This window comes from Onthophagus taurus, chromosome 11 (genome assembly GCF_036711975.1).
Source record: "Onthophagus taurus isolate NC chromosome 11, IU_Otau_3.0, whole genome shotgun sequence".
Lineage (NCBI taxonomy): Eukaryota > Metazoa > Arthropoda > Insecta > Coleoptera > Scarabaeidae > Onthophagus > Onthophagus taurus.
The window spans coordinates 33,738,338-33,765,413 of NC_091976.1; the positions used below are offsets into that span (position 1 = coordinate 33,738,338).

A 27,076-nucleotide genomic window follows, 5' to 3' on the forward strand; every position below is an offset into this window, starting at 1 on the left:
GGCGAAATTCCATCTACAGCTGTTTTCAGACACATGGATTGACGTGGTTCTCGGCCATAAGACAACGTAATCCGATGAAGTTTTGAAGTGCCCAACGCACGAATTCATTTCATTATCACTTTGACGTTATAACAAAAGGTAATTGAGACAAATTTCGATTGGTTTTCATTCATTATTTGCGAGTTTACGTCAAGACATTTAAACATAACCTATAAAAATTTCGTATGTATTTGATCCTTTGAATTTAAAATTGTAACGTTTGCGTTGTTTTAGGTGAAGATGAAATTGATTAGTCTTCTAGTATTCGTGATAAGTGTTCATTACGCGATTGGTTTGGCGGTGATGAGCATAGATTTTGGATCGGAATGGATGAAAATTGGGATTGTCTCGCCAGGTGTCCCCATGGAGATTGCTTTAAATAAAGAATCAAAAAGAAAAACGCCTACGGTGATTAGTTTTAGAGATAACGTACGTACTTTTGGGGAGGATGCCCAAACCGTGGGGATTCGATTTCCGAAGAATTCTTATCAATATTTGTTAGAGTTGTTAGGTAAGAGTATTGATCACCCGATTGTTAAGAAATATCAAGAGAGGTTTCCGTATTACGAAATTGTTCCTGATGAGGAGAGAGGTACCATTAAATTTAAGCATGATGAAGAAACTTTTTATACCCCTGAAGAATTAATTGCTCAACTCCTTTTTAAAGCGAAAGAATTCGCGGAGCAGAGTGCTCACCAAAAAATTAAAGAATGCGTTATCACCGTTCCTGGTTATTTTAACCAAGTCGAGCGAAAAGCTTTATTGCAAGCTGCCAAATTCGCTGATTTAAAGGTTTTGCAGTTAATTAACGATTATATGGCTGTCGCTTTAAATTATGGGATTTTCCGCGCTAAAGATTTCAATGAAACGGCTCAATACATCATGTTTTATGATATGGGGGCCTTCTCCACCACCTCAACAATCGTTAGTTTACAAAATGTTAAAAGTAAAGAGAGAGGTTATGTTGAGACTCATCCCCAAATTTCTGTGATTGGGGTTGGGTTTGATCGAACACTTGGGGGGTTAGAAATTCAAATTAGATTGCGAGATTATTTGGCGAAGAAATTTAACGAGATGAAAAAGACTAAAAATGATGTTTTTAAAAATCCTAGATCGATGGCGAAACTTTTTAAGGAAGCGGGGAGGGTTAAGAACGTTTTGTCCGCTAATAACGATCATTACGCGCAAGTTGAGGGGCTTTTAGATGAGCAGGATTTTAGGGTGCAAGTTACGCGGGAGGATCTTGAAAATCTTCTTCCTGATTTCTTCGATCGCGTTAAAATCCCTGTTGAGCAAGCTTTAAAAACGGCGGGATTTTCGATGGATGTTATCTCGCAAGTTGTTTTGGTTGGGGCGGGGACCCGAGTTCCTAAGGTGCAAGAGATTCTGCGAGAGTTTGTGGGGCAAGATTTGGCTAAAAACTTGAATACTGATGAAGCTGCAGCTATGGGGGCTGTTTATAAAGCGGCCGATTTAAGCTCTGGGTTCCAGGTCAAAAAGTTTATTACTAAAGATGCGGTTTTATTCCCAGTTCAGGTTGTCTTTGAACGGGAAAGTGAGGGCGAAATCAAGCAGGTTAAGCGGACGCTTTTTGGCCCAATGAACCCATATCCGCAAAAAAAAATTATTACTTTTAATAAACACACAAATGATTTTTCGTTTAATGTTAATTATGCAGATTTAGATTACCTTCCAATAAATGAAATAAAAAATTTGGGGGATATTAATTTATTAGAGATTAACGTAAATGGGGTAACAGAAGCAATCAAAAAGAATTCCGGGGAAAACGTCGAATCAAAAGGAATTAAGGCGCATTTTAACATGGACGATTCAGGTCTTTTAAAGCTCCTTTCTGTGGAATATGTTGTTGAAAAAACTTTAACCACTAACCCCGAAGAGGAGGAAGGAACGTTTTCGAAATTGGGTAGTACAATTAGTAAGTTATTTAGTGGGGAGGAGGAGAAGAGACCGATTGAGGAAGAAAAGCCGGTTCATGAAGAGCCGCCTCAAGAAGATAAAAAGAATAACACTGAAACGCCTAAAAATGAAACCGAAACATCAAAAAATATCACTTTAAAAGAAGAAAAAGAATCAAAACCTAAAATAATAACACTAAAAGAATCATTAAAACCCACCGAAAAAACCTTAACAATCAAAAACATGACAAACACCCAAATCGAAGCTTCCGAAGCTAAATTAAAAAAATTAAATGACATCGAAAAAGAATTAACACGAAGAGCGACCGCTTTAAACAACCTAGAAAGTTTCGTTATAGACACCCAAAATAAACTTTACGAAGACGAATACTCCCAAGCGTGTACCGAAGAGGAAAAAGAAAAAATTTTAAAAGCTTGTACCGAAGCATCCGATTGGTTATACGACGAAGGATCAGAAGCCGATGCCGAAACGTACGAAAAAAAATTATCCGAATTAAAATTATTAACCCGCGATTTATACATACGCGTCTTCGAACATAAAGAACGCCCCGAAGCAATCTCGGCTTTAAATAATATGTTAAACGGGTCAAGAAATTTCTTAGATTCCGCTCGAAATCTTACGAAAACTAATAATCCGGAAAAAGATGTTTTTACAGACGTGGAAATACAAACGTTGGAGAAGATTATTGTTGAAACGGAAGAATGGAGGGATAAAGAACTTGATGAACAGGGTAAAATTAAAAAGTACGAACCTGTTAAGTTAACGGTGAAAATGATTTCGGAAAAAATGGCCGCGTTAGATCGGGAGGTGAAGTATTTGGTGAATAAGATTAAATTGTGGAAGCCGAAGAAAGTTGAAAAACCGGTTAAGGAGGAGAAGAAGGATGATGGGGATGAAAAGAAAGATGAAGTTGTGGATGATGGGGAAACTGTTGAGAGTGTTGAAGAGGAACCTCAAACTGAAAAAACGATTGAGGTTGAAGCTTCGAAACCCGCGGGAAGTGAATCTGAACATACGGAACTTTAAAACAATTTTTAGATAATTTTTTTTTCTTTTACGTTGTATTAGTTTTTTGTACGAATTATGTTCCTTTGCGTTTATTAATATTAATTTAAAAAAATATTGAAAAGAGTTAATTGGTAAATAATAACACTGATGTACAACATAATGTCACATAAATGTTTTTAATTTAACTATAATTTATTTATTAAAGAATAAAAGAATAAAGACGAAAATGATGCCAACCCAGAGAATCTTCAAGTTAGTCAATTTTAAAATTTAACCTTGAAACTAAAATTATCTTTTACTTTAACAATAATAAAGGGTATCTTCTTTTCTTGCAGCTTTGATAACATACTCATCAGAGTATATGACCCCACTTCTTGAGAACAGCGAGATGCAAGTGACTCATTCCATATAATCATAGTAACCTGATCACTTCTTAAATTGTAGATACCCAAACAATTTGTCCATTATAATAGCAAATACCAGTTATTAATACTCGTCATCTGGCTAAACCCGCTTTAATCAAATGAATAAGTATCAGAAAGTGAAACATGAAATTTCTATCTATCTTGTGAATGATGGAAGCTAATGTTTGGCTTCTGGCATCATCCATTGAACACTAAAATAAATCGCAAAATGTTGGAAGCAATCATTAAAATATTAGGTTCTCAAATGGGCACCAGAACCATTCATTATCTAATTGATGATCCTGGAATCATGCACTGAACACTGGATTTAATTTTTCTGGATGCTGAAACTAATCACTAAAGACATTGGAATCATCAACTGAAGATTGGGGCCATCAAAGGGATACTGGATTCAACCACTAATCTCTGGATATAATTATTTTGTATACTGTATCTAATTTTTGGATGTTGGAAGCTAACGTTACGCTACTGGAATTATCCATTGAACGTTGGAATCATCCATAAGATACTAGAAGCTATCATTACATACTAGATTTATCTATTAAATAGTTGAAACAACCACTGGGTACTGGATTTATTCACTGAGAACATTGTGTTTTCAATTGTACTTATTCTAGAATTATCTAGTATCTAATTGATGATTCTGGAATCAAGCACTGAACACTGGATTTAATTATTCTGGATGCTGGAACTAATCACTAAAGACATTGGAATCATCAACTGAAAACTGGGGCCATCAAAGGGATACTGGATTCAACCACTAATCTCTGGATATAATTATTTTGTATACTGTATCTAATTTTTGGATGTTGGAAGCTAACGTTACGCTACTGGGATCATCCATTGAACGTTGGAATCATCCGCAAGATACTAGAAGCTATCATTACATAATAGATTTATCTATTAGATAGTTGAAGCAACCACTGGGTACTGGATTTATTTACTGAGAACATTGGGTTCTCAATTGTACCTATTCTAGAATTATCTAGTATCTAATTGATGATACTGGAATCAAGCACTGAACACTGGATTTAATTATTCTGGATGCTGGAACTAATCACTAAAGACATTGGAATCATCAATTGAAGAGTGGGACCATCAAAGGGATACTGGATTCAACCACTAATCTCTGGATATAATTATTTTGTATACTGTATCTAATTTTTGGATGTTGGAAGCTAACGTTATGCTACTGAAATTATCCATTGAACGTTGGAATCATCCATAACATACTAGAAGCTATCATTACATACTAGATTTATCTATTAAATAGTTGAAGCAACCACTGGGTACTGGATTTATTCACTGAGAACATTGGGTTCTCAATTGTACCTATTCTAGAATTATCTAGTATCTAATTGATGATACTGGAATTATGCACTGGATTTAATTATTGTGGATGCTGGAACTAATCACTAAAGACATTGGAATCATCAACTGAAAACTGGGGCCATCAAAGGGATACTGGATTCAACCACTAATTTCTGGATATAATTATTTTGTATACTGTATCTAATTTTTGGATGTTGGAAGCTAACGTTACGCTACTGGGATCATCCATTGAACGTTGGAATCATCCGCAAGATACTAAAAGCTATCATTGCATACTAGAATTATCTATTAGATACTGGAAGCAACCACTGGGTACTGGATTTATTCATTGAGAACATTGGCTTCTCATTTGCACCTATTCTAGAATTATCTAGTATCTAATTGATGATACTGGAATTATGCACTGGATTTAATTATTGTGGATGCTGGAACTAATCACTAAAGACATTGGAATCATCAACTGAAAACTGGGGCCATCAAAGGGATACTGGATTCAATCACTAATCTCTGGATTTAATTATTTTGTACACTGTACTTAATTTTTGGATGTTGGAAGCTAACGTTACGCTACTGGAATTATCCATTGAACGTTGGAATCATCCATAAGATACTAGAAGGTATCATTACATACTAGATTTATCTATTAGATAGTTGAAGCAACCACTGGGTACTGGATTTATTCACTGAGAACATTGGGTTCTCAATTGTACCTATTCTAGAATTATCTAGTATCTAATTGATGATACTGGAATCAAGCACTGAACACTGGATTTAATTATTCTGTATGCTGGAACTAATCACTAAAGACATTGGAATTATCAACTGAAAATTGGGGCCATCAAAGGGATACTGGATTCAACCACTAATCTCTGGATTTAATTGTTTAGTACACTGTACCTAATTTTTGGATGTTGGAAGCTAACGTTATGCTACTGGAATTATCCATTGAACGTTGGAATCATCCATAAGATACTAGAAGCTATCATTACATACTAGAATTATCTATTAGATACTGGAAGCAACCACTGGGTACTGGATTTATTCATTGAGAACATTGGCTTCTCATTTGTACCTATTCTAGAATTATCTAGTATCTAATTGATGATACTGGAATTATGCACTGGATTTAATTATTGTGGATGCTGGAACTAATCACTAAAGACATTGGAATCATCAACTGAAAACTGGGGCCATCAAAGGGATACTGGATTCAATCACTAATCTCTGGATTTAATTATTTTGTACACTGTACTTAATTTTTGGATGTTGGAAGCTAACGTTACGCTACTGGAATCATCCATAAGATACTAGAAGCTATCATTACATACTAGATTTATCTATTAGATAGTCGAAGCAACCACTGGGTACTGGATTTATTCACTGAGAACATTGGGTTCTCACTTGTACCTATTCTAGAATTATCTAGTATCTAATTGATGATACTGGAATCAAGCACTGAACACTGGATTTAATTATTGTGGATACTGGAACTAATCACTAAAGACATTGGAATCATCAACTGAAAACTGGGGCCATCAAAGGGATGCTAGATTCAACCACTAATCTCTGGATTTAATTATTTTGTGCACTGTACCGAATTTTTGGATGTTGGAAACTAACGTTACGCTACTGGATCACCCATTAAACGTTGGAATCATCCGCAAGATACTAAAAGCTATCATTGCATACTAGAATTATCTATTAGATACTGGAAACAACCACTGGGTACTGGATTTATTCACTGAGAACATTGGGTTCGCAATTGTATTCTAGAACTATCTAGTATCTAAGTGATGCTACTGGAATCAAGCACTGAATACTGGATTTAGTTATTCTGGATGCTGCAACTAATCACTAAAGACTTTGGAATCATCAGCTGAAGACTGAGACCATCTACAGGTGTACATACTGGTGTCTTCTTATTTGAATTATTGCTGATCATTTTGGGAATTCATATTTTCAATTTTGTCAGTCTTGGGTATACACATACACTCACTGATATTGATTTATTCGCTGCTGAAGAAGTATTATCAACTGGGTTAAGGTTAGAGTGCAAAACTGTGTCATTTTCAGCCAAAAATGTCAAAACCCACGTAGGTTATTTCCTACCTGTAAAATTCATTAACTCTTAATATCACTTAATTATTATTTATCTAACTAACAACAAAATAAGCATAAAGTGATAAAAATTGACTCTGATAAAATGGATTATGTTGTTGCCAGTGTTATTATTGACCAAAAAATAACCGTTTTATTTCAAAATTAATACAGAAATATCAAAAAAATGGTTTCAAATTTCAAAAATTAAATAAATTAATTAAAACTCTCTATATTGAGAGTTAAAAAGTAAATAAAATTATTACAATATACAACTTCTGCCAAGATATTCAGGATAATTAGAAAACGTTTACAAAAAAATTTAAATATTTGCATGGATTTACTTCAATTTATGCTAGGATAATAATTAAAGTCTATTTATTCTCGTTTCGAAAACATTTTAAAATTTATGAATGTCAAAGACGTAACAACGAGAATAAGTAGATGAGTGTTTCAAACTTGTAAGAGTTAAATACTTTTTATTGAAAAAATTAAAAATAAATTAGTATTCGAAACATCTTTGTTACTTTTTGAGGTAACACGAGTTCTCTTTTAAATTGAATCAATCTTAAATAGTCGTGTGAAAGAAAATAACAAAGATTAATTTAGTCGGTAGCAAACAATTCCAAAAATTAAACTTCGACCATTTCTCTTAATTACATTTAGAATTACTTGTAAAGCAAATATTTTTTTACTTAAGTAGTTTTTGCTATGTGATAAAAACAGGCATTGGGATAAAAAAATTGTATACAAAAAAATAGTCACTGGTCATTATTATTTATTTGTAAATGATTCAAATAAAATATATTTATTACTCACTAACGTGTTATTTATTATTCTTATTTTGTTATTATTCGGAGTTTTATTAAATAAAAGAGTTAGAAAAAAAATTATAATTAACCTCCACCAAAAATTTATTATTTTTATCATTCAAACTCCGATTTAGATAATTCTTAATTTCTAAATCACATTTCTAACAAAACTACATGGCAGTTTTTCCTTCGCTTAAACATCATCCATAAAAACCTTATACTTTGCCAGCAGCAGTCGGGGATATCACAATTACAATAAAATAATTAGGATATACATTAATTTAAGTTAGTATTTGAACAATTGGGAAATAATTATAACTGATTAAAATTAATAACATTTAAGTTACTGCCTTAAAAACGAACAAAAAAATAATTGGCAGTTAATTATTAGCATTTTTTTTTATTTTTCTACAAGTTTTTTCTTAGAATCTACAATGATCTCATCCCCTGAACGAATATTATAACTGTAAAGTTGTTTATGCGGAAATTTCATTTCTTCAGGACCCTATTAAAAAAAAATAACTCATTAATTTAATTAATTTATTTTATTTAAAACTTACTTGAATATCCCTCAAATCTTGATCAACATAAAACAATCTCATTTTCGCAGCAGGAAATCCAGCGAATTGTTCCAATCGCGTTTTTAAATCGCAAACGGTTCTATAAACATCAACGGACCTCACCTCACTATGAGTTCCGCACGTAAAAGTAACGCGGACCCTTTTTTCAGGTCTTAAATCGACGTTCACCAAAGGATCTAATTTGCCGTGAATTCCAATCAGTTCCGAATATCTTTCCGGGCGATCACTTTCCGGTTTATCCATGTAATATCTTATAAACGCTCTTTCGGCGTCTTCTCTTTCATCGTGTTCGATATTCCCACCACCGTTTAACATTTCAACGTTGGGAAGACGTGCTATTAAGAGTTGACGGCGTTCATGTTCGGTGTATTCGTGACTATCCCATAAAGGACAACCCTAAAATTATCATATTAATATTATGTCTATGATAATCGGATCAGAGTGATATAATCCTAATTACTCAGCCTCGGCCGCAAACAACCCCGATTTAATTATTGAAAAGATCGATAATATCACCTTATAAAGCCCATTGAGACATGAATGACTAAAACTGCGTGCGGTCAAAGCACCACAATATCATAACCAAATTCACGTTGATATAATGTTATTCTACCTGTTTAACACACTGTATACAGGGATACCGGACACCTGTATATCGTCTACTGACGATATATACAGTGTGTTAATTAATTATCGTACCCGACGTCATCATTTCAAGTATGCAACCAATATCACAGTATTGGTATTGCAATACGCGATTTGCGTATGATGCGTATTACACTGTGATATTGGTTGCATACTTGCAACCAATACAACACGACAGGAGACTAAAGAACTAAAACCCCAACGTTTCTAGTTCTAGGATTATAGTTCATTATACTTTTAGTTCAATAAAAATATAGAACAATCTGGTGCAGAATTACAATTAAAACTAGAACTAACACTAGACTTAGAACTACAAAGTTTCTCGTTCTAGGTCTAGTGTTAGTTCTAGTTTTAGCTTTATAACTAATACTAAACCTAGAACTAGAAACATTTGGGTTTAGCCCTGCGTCTTTCAAGACGACTAAACCCAAATGTTTCTAGTTCTAGGTCTAGTGTTAGTTCCAGTTTTAGTTTTAGAACTAACACTAGACCTAGAACTAGAAGCATTTGGGTTTAGCCCTGTGTCTCTCAAGACGACTAAACCCAAATGTTTCTAATATAATAAAATTCTGTTTTTGCCAAAGAATTTGTATTACTAGAAGCACATATAAACACCAAGAGTTGAAGCCAGCGTTCGATGTGTTTTGTTTACGTTTTCACTCAGTCCAAAACGGAACGCGCTCAGATCGGACCGTCCGGTCGACGATCACCGAGTATTTCCGAACAGGCCAATCTTTTTATGGTTTCTTTGAAAATAAATTTAACTGATTAATGTTTATCCATGTTTGTCGAACCCTAATAAATGAATAATTCTCCCCTAAGTAAACAAGGTTTGTGTACGTATTTGTTTTGGCTTTGGCGAAGTTAACATTTTAGTAGTACCGTATTTTTCAGACTATAAAACGCACCCTTCACATAGAAAAATGGACTCAATTTTGGGTACGTTTTATGGTCCGAAGGTACCATTAAAATATTTTTTTTTTCAATAAATCGTCTCTAAATTTGAGGTGCGTCTTATAGTCCGAAATATACGGTATATTTTGAAATTGAAACACTGGACATTATAGACGTTGCGAACTTAGAGAACATGCATTTAACTACCTAACTACTATTTTCTAAAAACTGCTATTACTTGCCAATTTTGTTTAAATATGGTAGAAGGAACTAGTGATATTTCAATGCTATAGGTATAAAAGACATATGGGGTTTTGACTAAAGCTTCTGAGTTTGTAGTCAAACTTTACTTAATTAGTGAAAAAATTATTAGAGACTATTAACGACAAAATGTATTATTCAATAACAAGAACATATTTTTAAAGTTAACTAATTCCATTTTATTAAGTTTACCTCAAAATATTTATGATCTTTTTGGAGATCATGCGTATGATTGATGGACATGAAATACAATGTATAAAGTTAATAATAACAAAATTTATTAACGTAAAGTTATTTAATGAAACCAAGTTAATAAATCAAGAATCTAGGCTTTGACATATGTTAAACAAACAAATAGTATTTTCAAATCAATGAGAGTTATTTTAAAATTTATATTTATAAGTTAAGTTTTAAGTTTTTTGTTATGTAATAAAAATTTTGAAACAAAATATCAATGTTATTTGCAAATACAATATTTTTACTGCATTATTTACCATGAAAGTACTGTAAAATTCTAATTATATCATCTTTAATTTACTTGTAAGAAATAAACCGTTCACAATTTATACGGTTACAATAATTAATTACAAAAGAACTCAAAGTTTACATTCCTTAATAAACATTTCAATCAATATAGCGCATAAACTGCACATCAAATTTTTAAAAACCTGCTTAATAAAAAAAAAATAATGATAATATACATTTCTTCACGTACGCCACTGTGTAAGTCTGATTTTGCCGAAACTATACACGCCACTGTCAGTGGGACCAAAACCAAAACAAACACTCGAACGTTGGCTTCAATCTCGTATACGGGCGGGGATAGGCTATGCTGCTTCTAGTTATACAATTTTTTTGGTTTTTCCTTTGTACTTTTTTTTTATTAAAATGGATGTTAATGTTTTCAATTCTACCGGTTTCGGTCTTTTACAAAACTCGAATTACGTCAGTTCATTTAAAAAAGCCTATTGTGGTATTTATCATGTTGAATCTTTTCTTTTCTGTTAAACTTTTATATTTATATACAGGGTGTATCTAAAGTGATGTGAAGGATTTTAAGGGGTGGTTTTTCAACGAAAATTAACACATATAACTTTTTGGTCAAAACCACTTCTCTTCCAAGTTACAGCCCTCTAAAATTAGGGGAAAAATTGTTTTTCTTTAATAAATCCACTATGGAGGAATTTAGAAGAATAAAATTTAGCACATAACTGTTGCTAATAAAATGACACTTTTTGACGATTTTCATAACCGGAAAATGTTATTACAAGGGGTTAAAAAAATCAACCCCTATAACACTTTGCATTAGAACTTTTTAATGTGTCTATGTTTTTCTCTTTAAAAGCTTGATTTAAATAGAGGTATTCAATACGCAACTTTTTTGTCTCTTGTCATTTTCTCTTAAAATTGTTAGTTTGATCACAAAAAAATAAAATAATACGCAGGCTCAGGTGAATTAATTCTGGGATTGGTTATTAGTAGTCAAAAAAATGAAGTTATGTCAAATTGATCTCAGCATTATTTTATTTTTTGTGATCAAACTAACAATTTGTTAGTTGTAAAATGTCCAAGAGATAAGAAGGTTGCAGATTTTTTCCCTTAACTTTAGAAGGCTATAACTTGGAGGAGAAGAGGTTTTTACCAAAAAGTTATATGAAAGACCCCCTTAATTTTCGCTGAAAAGTCACCCCTTAAAATCTTTCGCATCAATTTAGATACACCCTGTATAGATCAGTATCACTATTTTTAAGGTGTATCTTTTTGTTTTCTATCAAGATTAGATGTGCTTGTGATTGTTTTAATTTTTAGATTGAACCTAAACACGATTCTTTTTGTTTAGAATTTCGAGATGAACCGAAATATGCAATAACATACAGGGTGTTCCATTAAAGAAAACGAAACTTTGTTTCGTCATAACTTTTTGACTGATCCTGTATACTTAATTTGTCCTTATTGTAATAGATTTTAAAAAACACTAAACCTTTTGGATCTTGACATTTTTTGCTACCTATCTTACTTTAGGAGATAACTGACCGTTTCCATATATGCATTTTATGCTCTTTTAAAAGATATTTTCAGTAAGATCGTTTGGTTTAAAACAAATAAGGTAGAGGGCGTTGTCTGCAGCGATTACATATTTTTGTGATTTTTGAAAAAAAGTTAAATGGAATGGTACTATTTACTTCACAAATGCTTAATGACCTTAAAATTTGCTAAATATTAGTGAAAACCGCATCTCAGCTATAAAAACAAATTTTCTTTTAATAATATCAGCGCTTTACAGTACAATTTAGCATATTTTATTGTTTTACACTGAAACTATTAACTTTAAGGAAAATACTACCCATATTTTTTTATGTTAATATTCCATAGCGTTAAAATGTTCTTATAAAGAAAATCAAGGGAGTAGTAAATTTCATCCCCTTAGAGGGCGCTGGGGAAGTTTAAAGTATGCTTGAAAATATAAATTTTTGGCTCAACTTTGACAGCTCATAGCTGGAAAACAAACGATTTGCGACCCTTCGTTTATATAAAAAACTTGTGTTATTTTGGCAAGTACTACGTCCTGATCATTGAGGTCTTATATATAATCTAGAGAACGTATGTGGTGGTGGTGGGGGTAATCAGAAAGTCAGACATGTTGGATGTACCGACCTGAACTTAGCTATAGTTTCAAGTCTCTATTGTACCTACAATTATAACCTCACAATTCTCATAAACATATTGTTATTTTTATTAAAATTTAATTTTTGTTGAAAGTTTTCGAATTCTTTTCGTTTCACACATGTTTTTTATAATTTGGTAGGTTGGACGATTATTTACAACAGTCCATAAAATGTTTCTGGTTACTTGACTTGGAATTAACAATTAAAGACCTCGGTGTAAGAAGGGGACAACTCCTTGTCTTTGAAAAATGGAGCTACTCCCTTCTTACACCGAGGTCTTCAATTGAAGTTCAAGTAAAGTTTATTATTAAGGACTGTTCAGTTTGTTTAACTAACAATTATTTATAAGCAAAGGTTAACGTGATCAATCAGAATTGCTTTAAATATTTTCTTCTTAGTTTATGTTAATTATAAGGGTTATGGCTAAAAATTATTAAATTCTTTTAAAATATCATTATTTATTATTTATCAATAAAAAATTAATGTTTTGGTTATTATTTTCTGTCTTTCCAGTTTATAATAATGTAAATTCTTCCATAAGTATATACAGCGTGTCCCGTATCTTCCGCATCAGAGCATTATACGATTGTACGATACATTATTCTGAAGCGATCTTTCTAATAAAATTTTTTCGAAATGTTTATAATAACCGCACGGGAACTGTTTAAACGAACTGTTTTTCGTCCAATCAGCAGATCGCAAATCAGCATCAGGTAGTCGGTGCCTCCTTCGGCCGGTCCGCTACGCCGATGATAACTCGTTTCCCACGTGTACTCACCAATAGATTCGTCACGGAAAGAGAAATAAACTTTTTCGGTGAATCAAAGTCGTCCGTTATTGGTCGTTGTTAAACAGTTCCCGTGCGGTTATTATAAACATTTCGAAAAAAATTTATTAGAAAGATCGCTTCAGAATAATGTATTCTACAACCGTATAATACTCTGATGCGGAAGATACGGGACACGCTGTATAAGAATTTCGAATTTCCCGCTAAGTTGGTACATCTAACATGGCGACCTTTCTGGCTTCATTTTAAGCGTGGTGGGGACCAAGGTTTATATATAAGAGGTTGTCTAGGTTCGTACGCAATCATACTGCGCATTACGTCACATGTGGAAAATAATACCGCCAAGCAATTCAAATTAAACAAAGGCATGGAGCAGCACATGGCCATGAGGTTGCGTGCGCAATCCGTGATCGCTTACGTCACGAAACACTCCTGCTCTTTCCCCTCGCCCACAAACTAAAATCAAAGTATTGCAGCATAGGAACTTAGACAACCGTTAATATATAAACCTTGGGTGGGGACAACAGCATACGCACTCTAGATTATATATAAGACCTCAATGGTCTTGATACAGTTTCCCGTTTAAAAATTGAATCACCCTGTATATTTTTATAATAAAATTAGTAAAAAATATATAAATACCTGAATTCTCAAACATTGTAAAGCAGGAAACTTCGAAAGTCTTTCAATTTCATCCCAATTAGACAACTGACTTGAATTCAAATTTAGAAATCTTAATTTTCGAAAACTATCGTGCGGAGAATCATTGTTTTCGTTAGATTCACATTCGCTTTCGGTTCTGTTATACTCTCTTTTCCGATTCTCTTGAGATTGTTCATCCAACGTTAAAATCGGGCAATCGGCAAGAACTAACGATTCCAAATTCGGAAAGGCGTACCCCAACTTTTTAATTTCCGACCATTTGCAAACCGGATTTCCGTTAAAGTGTAGCTTTTTAATACCTAAATGTTTGTGCTTGTTTCTGCATATTTCCGAGGGACATTTACAGTTATTTGAATCGTTTCCTTGAAGGATTTCTTGATTTTTAGAACAGACCTCGCATAAGTCGACACCTTGGTAGTCGTTTAGGCTTAAATGTAGTTCTTCCAAAGTTGGGGAATAATCCAAGATGTGCCGAACGCTTTCCCAATCGATTTGTGTGGAATTTAAAACGAGATTCCTTAAAAATTCCCAACGGATTCTTACGTCCACTTCAGCTTGCTTTAACGGTCGGGAAAGTTGGTTGAAACTTAAATTAATAAATTTTAATCTCGGCATTTGTTGGAGAATACCAAAAACCTAAAAATTAAACGCAAAAATTAAGTTCGCAATATTAAAAATAAAAACAACGCGTGTTTGTTTTGATAACCTTGAGAGGCCTCTTTGCATAATAGTAATAACAACAGCACGTGCTGTTCTAGTAGGAATCGTTTTAATTTTAACTCAACGTCCTTGTAACATCTCAAAAGATACTACTCAAATAAAAAAAAAAACTTGTTACCTCCGGCCAATAATTTAATTTGTTTTTGGCAAGATCAAGTTCTTCAACGGAGGCACATTTATCAATTAAAGCACTGTGTTCGCCGGCAGTGGTAATATCACAATCATTTAGAACCAATAATGAAGGAACGGTTACTCGTTGATTACGTCTAGGTACAAAAATCGAAACTGAAATTCCTTCCTCTTCAGATCCTTCGGATTCCGTCGAACTTTCACCGTATTTTTGTTCCAAAGCTTCGAGTAACGATGGCATTTTTGACGATTTTTAAATTTTACTGAAACAAAAATTATAGAAAGTAATTAATAACCCAGTTTAATCCGGTTATGGGAGAGTAACCCACGGAATTGGATCGCGAATTTCGTTATTGGGACAAAACCGCAAATACCAGGTAATCAGTCGGGTCAAAACGTTTTCAATAATACAATAAAACCTCTATGTAACGGATTAATACGAGGAAGGGAGTGTTCGTTATAGCCAAAAGTCTGTAAGTAGTCTGTAGTTCTGTAATATGAATAATTTTAATACACAGAAAGGGATGCAGGACCGTTCGTGACGTCAGCGCAAGTTGCGGGTTTAACGGTGCTTCTCTCAAGACGGCTAAACCCAAAAGTTTCTAATTCTAGGTGTTGTGTTAGTTCTAAAACTGGATCTAACACTAGACCTACTAGAAACATTTGGGTTTAGCCGTCTTGAGAGACCCAATGCTAAATCCGTATTGTTTTAGTTTTTGGTCTAGTGTTAGTTATAAAGCTAAAACTAGAACTAACACTAGACCTAGAACTAGAAACATTCGGGTTTAGCCGTACGTCTTTCAAGACGGCTAAACCCAAATGATTCTAGTTCTAGGTCTTGCGTTAGTTCTAGTGATAGTGCTAGTGCAAAACTAACACTAGACCTAGAACTAGAAACATTCGGGTTTAGCTATGCATCTCTTAAGACAGCTAAACTTCAATGTTGCTAGTTGTAGGTCTTGTGTTAGTTCTAGCGACAGTGCTAGTGCAAAACTAGAACTAACACTAGAACTAGAAACATTCGGGTTTAGCCGTACGTCTTTCAAGACGGCTAAAGCCAAATGATTCTAGTTCTAGGTCTTGCGTTAGTTCTAGTGATAGTGCTAGTGCAAAACTAAAACTAACACTAGACCTAGAACTAGAAACATTCGGGTTTAGCTATGCATCTCTTAAGACAGCTAAACTTCAATGTTGCTAGTTGTAGGTCTTGTGTTAGTTCTAGCGACAGTGCTAGTGCAAAACTAGAACTAACACTAGAACTAGAAACATTCGGGTTTAGCCGTACGTCTTTCAAGACGGCTAAAGCCAAATGATTCTAGTTCTAGGTCTTGCGTTAGTTCTAGTGATAGTGCTAGTGCAAAACTAAAACTAACACTAGACCTAGAACTAGAAACATTCGGGTTTAGCTATGCATCTCTTAAGACAGCTAAACCTCAATGTTGCTAGTTGTAGGTCTTGTGTTAGTTCTAGTGACAGTGCTAGTGCAAAACTAGAACTAACACTAGAACTAGAAACATTCGGGTTTAGCCGTACGTCTTTCAAGACGGCTAAACCCAAATGATTCTAATTCTAGGTCTTGCGTTAGTTCTAGTGATAGTGCTAGTGCAAAACTAGAACTAACACTAGACCTAGAACTAGAAACATTCGGGTTTAGCTATGCATCTCTTAAGACAGCTAAACCTCAATGTTGCTAGTTGTAGGTCTTGTGTTAATTCTAGCGACAGTGCTAGTGCAAAACTAGAACTAACACTAGAACTAGAAACATTCGGGTTTAGCTATGCATCTCTTAAGACAGCTAAATCTCAATGTTGCTAGTTGTAGGTCTTGTGTTAGTTCTAGCGACAGTGCTAGTGCAAAACTAGAACTAACACTAGAACTAGAAACATTCGGGTTTAGCTATGCATCTCTTAAGACAGCTAAACCTCAATGTTGCTAGTTGTAGCTCTTGTGTTAGTTCTAGCGACAGTGCTAGTGCAAAACTAGAATTAACACTAGACCTACAACTAGAAAGTTTCAGGTTTAGCCGTGCGTCTTCAGACTTTAGAATTAGAAACATTTGGGTTTAGCCGTGCGTCTCTCAAGACGGCTAAACCCAAATGTTTCTAGTTCTCGGTCTAATGTTAGTTCTAGTATTGCACTAGCACTATTACTAGAACTAACACAAGACCTAGAACTAGAATCATTCAGGGTTTAGCCATCTTCGGCTAAACCCGAATGTTTCTAGTTCTAGGTCTAGTCTGTTCTAATAAGATCCGTAATATAGAGGTTTTACTGTAACTACTTCGTAACAGGATGTTGAAATAAATGATTAATTTTAGTTACTCACAAAAAAATCTAAAAGACAACCATCCTGATGAAGTTTAACAACATAATTTCATTTAATAGGACAATTACCGCGAAGATATATTTCGCAAAGTTCTTGCTTGGTTGAACATTATTACAATGTATTTTCTTTACCTCTTAAAATTGACATTTTAAAGTACAAAACTAATCAATTAATTTTCTTTGTGTGAGCGAAGAATTAGGTTACGACCATCAAATAGAAACCATATAAATAACCCAAGGAGAGTCTAAAATTAAATTCTCGTTAAAGTGGAGCTTTTAGGGGGCGAAATAAACCTAGATGGGGAAAGTTAGAAAAGTGAAAGTGAGAAAATTCAAAAAGAACCAACAAAAGATAAATTTTGATAAAGAAATAAAAAGTTAAAGAACAGGAAGTGTTTTCTTGTACGATTTCACATAGTAAATGATCGCTCCAAGCGAAAATTTTCGTTTTCCTGTATGATTACAAGAAACATCGCGACAGTAAAAGTTATAATTGAATAAGAAACTGAAATAAAAACAAGAAATGAACCTTGAAATTATAGAAACTTATAAATAAAATGTTGAATCTCTACGTATATATTTCACCTTGAAAAGAAAAAGGAAAGTGATTTAGAAATGTGATTTCAACAAGGTTGTATTTACGCAACAACTAAATCCAAAATAGGGATAAATCAATCGTTTATTTTATTTTACTTATTTATTTTTTGAGTCACCGGGAAATTAAAGATTTCTATTTCGATTTTATTTCATTGATTTCTACTTTCAATGAAATCAAATTGAAAATGTTATTGTTGTGATCGAATGAAAGTGAAAACTAATCTTTTTAACAAAATTGAACAAAAGCTGAAATCGATATTCGGTTTATTACAATTCGATAAGGATGGTAAGACAAAGAAAGAAAACTTACTTTCTAAATTTATTACAAATATATATAACTTGTTGCATTTTTCTTGTTTTTAATACTTTTGCTTTATTATTTCTTCATCAATCTTGACCTCTTTATTTATCTCATATTCTTCCCTCAATTTTATACTCATGATTTGATTCTAACTCTGCATATATGGCATGTAATAATTTTGAGATGATTAAATCTCTCTCTGGTCATATTACTGTTCTACTATTACGATTCTTGCCTATCGTTAACAGTGTCTAGTCTTCTGCCTGCAGTATTTAGTCTTCTGTCAGCAGTATTTAATTTTCTGCCAGCAGTAGCTAGTTTTCTGTTAGCAGTAAGTAGAGTTTTGCCAACATTAACTCCATGAGGAATATCTAATCAGCATGACGACTTGTACTAGCAGTATTTAGTCTCATCTAACCAAAATACCCACAAATAATTGCGTTTGTCAGATACCGTTATCACTTTTTCAAAGTTATATCTCTCTAATTTTTTTAGAGCGATTTAAGCGAATTATATGCGGGGAGAGTTCCATCTAATCGAAAAAGATCATCCCGGTGTGTGTTTCAGAGACTGGACGTCGCGCCTTTATTTCTTTATCTAGGTAAAATAAAGGCGCGACGTACTGTCTAGAACGCATCATCTTTTCCGATTGGATGGAATCCCCCTCACCCAGTAATTACAACAAACTTTACTGCAATTTTTTTATCGGGCGGTAAGTAGAGTCTCGCCAACAGTATCTCCATGAGAAATATCTAGTCTTATCGCAGCAGTATTAAGACTAGTACTAGCAGTATTTAGTCTTCTGTCAACAGTATCTACTATCCGTGCAAAAAGTCAAGGCCCCTCACTTTAGAGATTGATATCTTCGCAACCGCTCCATAAAAAAAATTGCAACAAAGTTTGTTGTAATCACTGAACATTACTACGTAACTTATGTTAATCTGAAAATTTTTGGATCCACGGTTTTCTTTTTACCGCGAGTTAAATGAAAAATGTACCCGATTTTTTACGGAATTGGCAACATTATCAACTTTGCGATTTTTTTTCTCGAAAACTATCGTACGAAAAAATTTGAATTTTGAACAGGTGGTAGTCCGATGTGTTCTCAATGAGTGGCATATTTTATTTTTTCGATATTTCATATACTTTCGCGGAAAATCGCGGTTTAGTAAGACGCCGTTATGTCGAAAACGGTTGGGTGGATTTCCTCGCGGATTTCACCAAAATATGTCAAATAATGTTGGTTGTCGGATTCCGTTATCAGTTTTTCAAAATTAAGGATCCCTATTTTTTTAAGAACGATTTAATGGAATTACAAATTAAAAAGAAACAGAAATAAGCTCTGCGGGGTGACGAGGGTTCCGGCCAATCGGAACAGATGGTGTGTCCTAGACAGGACGTCGTGCCTTATTTCTTTATGTAGGCAAGATAAAGGCGCGACGTACTGTTTAAATTTTTAAAATTTTTCGTCAAATAGTTTTGGAGAGAAAAAATCGCAAAGTAGACAAAGTTGCTGGCACTCTCAAAAATCGGGTACTTTTTTCACTTAACTCGCGATAAAAGTAAAACCGCGGACCCGAAAATTTCCAAATTAACATGTGATACGCAGAAATGTTCACTGATTACAATAAACTTTACAGCAATTTTTTCCATCGAACGGTTACGAAGATATCGATCTCTAAAGTGAGGGGCCTTGACTTCTTGCACGGATAGTAGTTTTCTTTCTACAACACCTATTACAGATCCATTATGTTAGTCTTTTTTAATGGATAACTCTGCAAATGCAAGATTTTAAATTTCAACGATTTGGTTTCCTTCGAAAAAATATCTCTATTTGTGATGAATTTTGATCTTTGATAGATTTTTGCAGGTTGATGCCAGATAAAAATATTTAAAAAGCCAGAAAGAAAGAATGAAAGTAAAATAAATAAATAAAAATAAGCTTAAAAACTTATCTTAAAACAAAATAAATAATAAAATGATAAATATCTAAATGATAAGATTAAAAAGAATATGATTGTCCTTATTTAATAATAGATAGATGATGGTTTTTGTTTTCGTTAAATTGTTTACGAGGTCAATATTGAGAAGTTTAGGTTGACTTTAAAACGGTACGAAAACTTGGTTTCTAAATTTATTACAAATATATATAACTTGTTGCATTTTTCTTGTTTTTAATACTTTTGCTTTATTATTTCTTGATCAATCTTGTCCTCTTTATTTATCTCATATTCTTCCCTCAATTTTATACTCATGATTTGATTCTAACTCTGCATATATGGCATGTAATAGTAATGTACCAATTTTGAACTCATTAAATGTCTCTCTGGTCATATTACTGTTCTACTACTACGATTCTTGCCTATCGTTACCAGTATCTAATCTTCTATCTGCAGTATTTAGTCTTCTGCCAACAGTATTTAATTTTCTGCCAGCAGTAGCTAGTTTTCTGTTAGCAGTAAGTAGAGTTTTGCCAACAGTAACTCCATGAGGAATATCTAATCTTATAGCAGCAGTATTAAGACTTGTACTAGCAGTATTTAGTCTCATCTAACCAAAATACCCACAAATAATTGCGTTTGTCAGATACCGTTATCAGTTTTTCAAAGTTATGATTTAAACGAATTATAAATTAAAAATTCCGTCCAATCGAAAAAGATGGTCCTGATGTGTGTTCCAGAGACAGGACGTCGCGCCGTTATTACTTATGTAGGTAAGATAAAGACGCGACGTACTGTCTAGAACGCATCATTGCAATTTTTTTATCGGGCGTTAAGTAAAGTATCTCCATGAGGAATATCTAGTCTTATAGCAGCAGTATTAAGACTTGTACTAACAGTATTTAGTCTTCTGCCAGCAGTATTTAGTCTTCTGTCAACAGTATCTAGTTTTCTTCCTACAACACCTATTACAGATCCACTATGTTAATCTTTCTTAATGGATAACTCTGCAAATGCAAGATTTTAAATTTCAACGATTTGGTTTCCTTCGAAAAAAGATCTCTCTTTGTGATGAATTTGGATCATTGATAGATATTTGCAGGTTGATGACAGTGTTGGTGCCAGATAAAAATATTTTAAAAGCCAGAAAGAAAGAATGAAAGTAAAATAAATAAATAAAAATAAGCTTAAAAACTTATCTTAAAACAAAATAAATAATGAAATGATAAGATTAAAAAACATATGATTGTTCTTATTTAATAATAGATAGATGAGATGATGTTTTAGTTAAATTGTTTACGAGGTTTAGGTTGACATTAAAACGGTACGAAAACTTGGTTTCAAAAAAAAAATTTCCTTTGCTCTTGTAATCATCTCTAACCGCGTTCCGGCCGTTTTCGTAACATTTTCTGGCAAGTTTCCCATGTGCCAATAACTCTCGTGAGGACGGCCTTCGGTGTCCTCATATTCACGATTCTCTCGTAATTCAAACCAGAACAAAATCATATTCGTTTCGAGCGTGTTTCTTTTTAGAATGGGTCGTTGAATTTTGTGTGGGTGAAGGATTGATTGTGGTACGGTCATGGATGACTCGTAAGGGTAATGCCATTGAAATGGAATGAAAAATATCCCCAACCCATCCCAGTCTAGACTATATAAAAGAAATAAAGTTGTTGCAAAATTGTAAAAAATTGCGACGCAATAATCGAGGTTTTGTTATAGTTTGAAGAACAAAAGGTTCCTTAAAACGAATGAGGAAATAGAAAGTTCTTTGTTTGAATTTAAACTTATCTTCAATCGATTAATAATTAATTAAGGTAATATTAATTCAATGAGATAAATTTATAGTATTTATTTTTTTTGTTTTCAATCTTTTGTTTACATAACAAACCGAGTTTATCCGATCTTAGGCGAAAAGGACGTCGATCACCTGTAAAGCGTCCCAAACAAAGGATATTCACGAGATACGTCGATACTCACCGCTTTTCCTACGAGTTAATAAAGAAATCCCTTTCAGCGTACTTTTTCTCGGGGTGTCATCCCAAGAAAACGTTTCGAATCGATTCGAAAATGTTCACTTTAATCGACGTCGTTCACTAATTAATTAATTTAAAGGGGATAACTCACGAAACTCGGAAAGGTCAAAATGTTCGCGGAGCAAAATGCACTTGGTGTCTGGCAACGAACGGCACTGAGTTCATCTGAGTGAAGGAGGTGGTCGCTGTGTGCGTGTGTTGACTCGATCAGCTGTGGTTGGTACACTCAGCTGATGGCTGATGTGATGTAAAACCTTTCCCCTCCACTTTTCTACAATTTCCTTGCAAATAATTTTAGCAACACGAGGAATACTTCAAGGAAAAATACACTTTTTAAATCAACATATTCAAGGTTATTTCAATCAATAAATATATATATACAAAAATTAAGTTATATATAAAAAAATTTAATTATACAGGGTGTCTCAGAGAAACAAAAAATTTGAGAATGCAGACTTAAGTATTATCAATTACGTTCTCTTCATCTAAAATATTTTCAGATTTCTAGCACTTTCGGTTATACCGGAAGTCGCCACCTACTTTATTTTTTTAAATGGAACACCCTGTATATTTTTACATATTTGGATTTGTCTGTTTTCAAGGTTTATAAATAACTTTACTTTTTGCAATTTGAACCAGCAATTCTCGAGTTATTCGAATTTTTCTAGTTCCAGCGGACATTTGTTCAAAAAATCATAGAACACTCAATTTTTGAGATATCAATTTAGGATTCAGAACATGCTTAAACAACATGATGGAGTATGTTTTGGTGCTGAGAACGGCTGTCTAGATCGTTTGGTCACTTTACTACGATACGTTAACTTTTCGAAATTTGGAAGCACCATAACTTCATTTTTTTAAATGGCACCCCTCATATTTTATTACTTAGTCGTCTTCGGCGTCTCATTTTACATCTTTTATATTCCATATGTCCTATGCCTAACATTAATAGTTTGAGAAATAATTAGGGTTTTTTGAAAAATGCTCACATATCATATCGATATTAACCTAGTGTGCCATGGAAAACAAATGTTTAATGACTTATTGGTAAACGTCAAAGTCTAATTTAGGTTGTTTGATGCTTGTGAGTCTAAAACCAGTTAAAATGGATATTAATAACGTAAATAATGCTTATACAATTGAAGAAATCCATAATTTATTTTTTGTGCACGAAAAGTGCGACAAAGTTCTTAGTAGAACTTGCAGAATGTTTAATGAAAGTTATCCACATTTATCTCCGATGACAAAAGGTAAATTTAGTAGAATAGAAGCAAATTTTTTGCATTTTGGACGAATTAATCACGTGTTAAACTGACCAAAAAATGTAGTAGATAATGCAACGGAAGAGGTGAATACCTTGGCTTATTTCGAGCCCAGTCCCAACACCTCAATTCGAGCTGCCAAAGAAGATCTGGGAATCATACTAAGAACTTTGTCGCACTTTTCATGCAAAAAAAATTAAATTAAGAATGTCTTGATTTGTGTAAATATTACTTTTGTTATTGTTATCGATTTTAACTCTTTTCAGTACTAATATTAAGGGACCTAACAGATGATTATTAGCTCACATGCATCAAGTGAGTTGTTTGGTTTCAAATACCCTTAAGTCCAAATTTTTCGATTTTGAGAAAACGGCAAAAAAGTATTTTGGGATGATTTTGGCGTTAATAATTCAAACATAATTTATTTGTTATTAGAAGACTTACTGAAGTTTCAAAAATTCTATAACCACGTCTTTTGAAATAGATATAAAAATCACAAAGTGGATTTAAAAATGGTGTTTGGTTGCGTTTGCTACCAAACTGTGGATTAAGGCTCATTTGAATCTGAACAAAATGGATTAGGCATGAATTGAAAGTGAATCAAATCTCTTTGTAGCTAATAACAGGAAACTTTATTTTTTGAAAGATATGTTATTTAAAAACTGTACTTAAAAAACTCTTAAACTGTAACATCAGGTATATTTTCGATTGATTCACATAAACTAGGCTCTTCGTCCCCACTGTCTTCTCGAGAATCGCCAGGAATATTATTGTTCTGAAATTTTCCCAACACATCTCTATAATAAGCCAAATTTTCTACCGCTCTCCAGTTCTTTCCATAATGTTTGCTTAACAAGTTATTTACATCTCTCATTTTCAGATCTTTTGGTTTCACTCCGGTAGGAATTTCTTTTGGCTGGATATTCATGGCAGTTTGGTTTTTCCTAAAAACTCCTTTGAATGTTCCGGTGTCTGAACGGTAAGATAACTCACCTCGAATGGTGATGGCGTTTTTGTTGCCACGTCGTATAATATATCTCTTACATTGGTTAAATTTAAAATGCCACTGAGACACTGGCTTAAGGATTTTTTGACCAGCACCTTTCCAATCACTATCGGGAACATCTTTTCCAAGTTTAAAAACAGTAGCATGTTCTTGAAAAATATTTATGTATTCTTCTGGCATTACAATTTCTTCTTTCTTTCTTATTTCTTTTTCGATTGTAGCAAAAACCCTGTCAGGTGGAATGTAGGAGTGCCCAACCACTGGGAATACCAGCTCGATTGTTCTAATAGAACTGCTTATACTGCTTAGCCATTTGAACAACATACATATCATAATGGTATTTTTATTTTGGCCGCCGCATCCATCGGCGACCAATCGAAGTGTATCTATTCCCTCTAAGTTACTATTGTTTAAAGTGTAAAAGACGCAGCTTGCAATTTCGTTGGCGCCCTTGGCATGTTCATCTTCAGTCCACGTGAAAATTGTAACATTATCTTTTGTTAACGGAGCATGTGAGTGCCCCACTACAGTAGTGAAGTTGTAAATGTACAGTTGTCTACTATAATAGGTACTTTGATCTGGTATTTTGGGCAATACCAAGTTTTTCTGACAATCAAAAGAAATTGTCAGAAGGCCGTCCCGTTTCTCTTTTAGCTGTTCAAAAAATGCTTTGGCCCTGAGCTTATGTATTCGGTATTCTGTAGTTAGCACTGTTTTAATAGATGCAACCTTTTCATTTTTAATTTTTTCCCGGAGTTCAAGACACTTAGAGCAAACATCGGTGCTAGGAGATCCAAAGCCGATGTTGAAGGAAGTATTAAAAATAAATCCAAAGTAGCTCTCTTTAATATCTAAAGGCTGTCTATTTGATTTGAATTTTTAAGGGATTCGCGCGTTTTTTAATACAAATCATTGAGTATTTTATAGAAAACAACTTTTTCTAACAGATGGCGTATATATCTCATTTTTGCCCAAAAATGGATTTAGGGGATATTGAAACCAGACAACTCAAGTGACGTAAACAAGTGAGTCTTTGACAAAAACTCATTGAGAAGCCTTGTTTTTCATGGCACACTAGGCTAAATATCCATATGATATGTGTGCATTTTTCAAAAAACCCTAATTATCTCCCAAACTATTAATATTAGTTATGGGCCCTATGGGATATAAAAGATGTAGAATGAGACAGCGAAGACGACTAAAAAATAAAATATGGGGGGTGCCATTTAAAAAAATGAAGTTATGGTACTTCCAAATTTTGAAAAGTTAACGTGCCATAGTAAAGTGATCAAACGTTTTAGACCGCAGTTCTCGGCACCAAAACATACTCCATCATGTTGCTTAAGCATATTCTCAATCCTAAATTGATATCCCAAAAATCAAGTGTTTTCTGATTTTTTGAACAAATGTCTGCTGGAGCAGATTTTTCTAGAAAAATTCGAATAACTCGAGAACGACCGAATCAAATTGCAAAAAGTAAAGTTATTTATAAACCTTGAAAACAGACAAATCCAAATATGTAAAAATAATAAAATAAAGTAGGTGGCGACTTCCGGTATAACCGAAAGTGCTAGAAATCTGAAAATATTTTAGATGAAGAGAACGTAATTGATAATACTTAAGTCTGCATTCTCAAATTTTTTGTTTGGCCAGAACCCCAGAAACGTCTAATGACCGGTCTCGCTGAGACACCCTGTATATATTTTGATGTTTGTAATAATATTTTTTAATTATTAAACAATATTGAAATTAACTTTGTAAATTGAATATGTAATAAAAAATGAAATAAAGGAAGAAGTTTCGTTATCGAATGAAATCTTGGTGGTAATTGCAAGTTGAGTGTGCGCTTTCTAATGGTAAAGCAGTGCCAAATGTTACACAACGTTTAAATCGGAGCGTTTTTCCTTTCAAATCTTGCCATGCGTAACCAGTACAACAATAGATGCTCTATGGCTTTTAGAATTAATCGAAATAAATGTAGGTCATCGATAAATTTGAAAAAACAACGAATTAATTTGGATAAATATTCCAAAATTACATTCCAATTGACCCGGAATCTTGAGCGTTTGGTTTTCATCCAATATCAACAAGGTTATTTCACGTATGCCGAACTAAATATAGCGTTTCAAATGAGAAGAAATAAAAACTTTAAACAAATCTACACGTAGAGTAGGAATAAAAAATTATTTTTCCCCGAAATCCTTGATAATCATATAAATAAATAGATATCGATATAAATTCAATTTTAAATACGATCATCACATTCAACGTGAAATTCTCATCTTAAGGTAAGCTTTAACTAAAATAATATTAGTTTGAAATGAAATTCTTTGTTGTGGTTTAAAGTTCAAGTTCGCAATTTCAAATATGGTTTGAAAATAAAACCGGTTCGTCCATATTTAGAAAGCCGTCTTATATTAAAATTCTGTTAGGTTGTGTGGTGAGTGTTTAAGGAATCAATAATAATTACTTACATTGTTAAAATGAAGATTCAGGATTATCAATTTGAACGGTTTTGGTTAATTTTTCTGACGAAATTATTAATAAGAACATTTTCTATAAATAGAGAGAAAATTTATACTTTCCTACATGCTTTTTTGAACTACAAATTT

General features: G+C 33.4%; 2 protein-coding genes across 4 annotated transcripts; one reads left to right on the forward strand and one right to left on the reverse strand.

Annotated features, from left to right (window-relative positions):
* On the forward strand, positions 1 to 7,657 carry LOC111423574 (Grp170 co-chaperone). Of its 2 annotated transcripts, none has more exons than XM_023056831.2 (2): positions 1 to 138; positions 274 to 7,657. In XM_023056831.2, exon 2 carries the CDS (start codon positions 280 to 282, stop codon positions 3,001 to 3,003), a length of 2,724 nt encoding a protein of 907 aa, XP_022912599.2. In that variant the 5' UTR covers positions 1 to 138; positions 274 to 279; the 3' UTR covers positions 3,004 to 7,657. The 2 variants fall into 2 exon arrangements, with proteins under 2 accessions (XP_022912599.2, XP_022912601.2); XM_023056833.2 differs by lacking the exon at positions 1 to 138 and adding an exon at positions 144 to 222.
* On the reverse strand, positions 7,601 to 27,076 carry LOC111423563 (tubulin folding cofactor E like protein mlt). Of its 2 annotated transcripts, none has more exons than XM_023056818.2 (5): positions 26,939 to 27,076; positions 14,987 to 15,260; positions 14,128 to 14,784; positions 8,212 to 8,628; positions 7,601 to 8,156 (listed from the first exon to the last, which is right to left on the reverse strand). In XM_023056818.2, exons 2-5 carry the CDS (start codon positions 15,236 to 15,238, stop codon positions 8,052 to 8,054), a joined length of 1,431 nt encoding a protein of 476 aa, XP_022912586.2. In that variant the 5' UTR covers positions 15,239 to 15,260; positions 26,939 to 27,076; the 3' UTR covers positions 7,601 to 8,051. The 2 variants fall into 2 exon arrangements, with proteins under 2 accessions (XP_022912586.2, XP_022912585.2); XM_023056817.2 differs by lacking the exon at positions 26,939 to 27,076 and adding an exon at positions 22,141 to 22,413.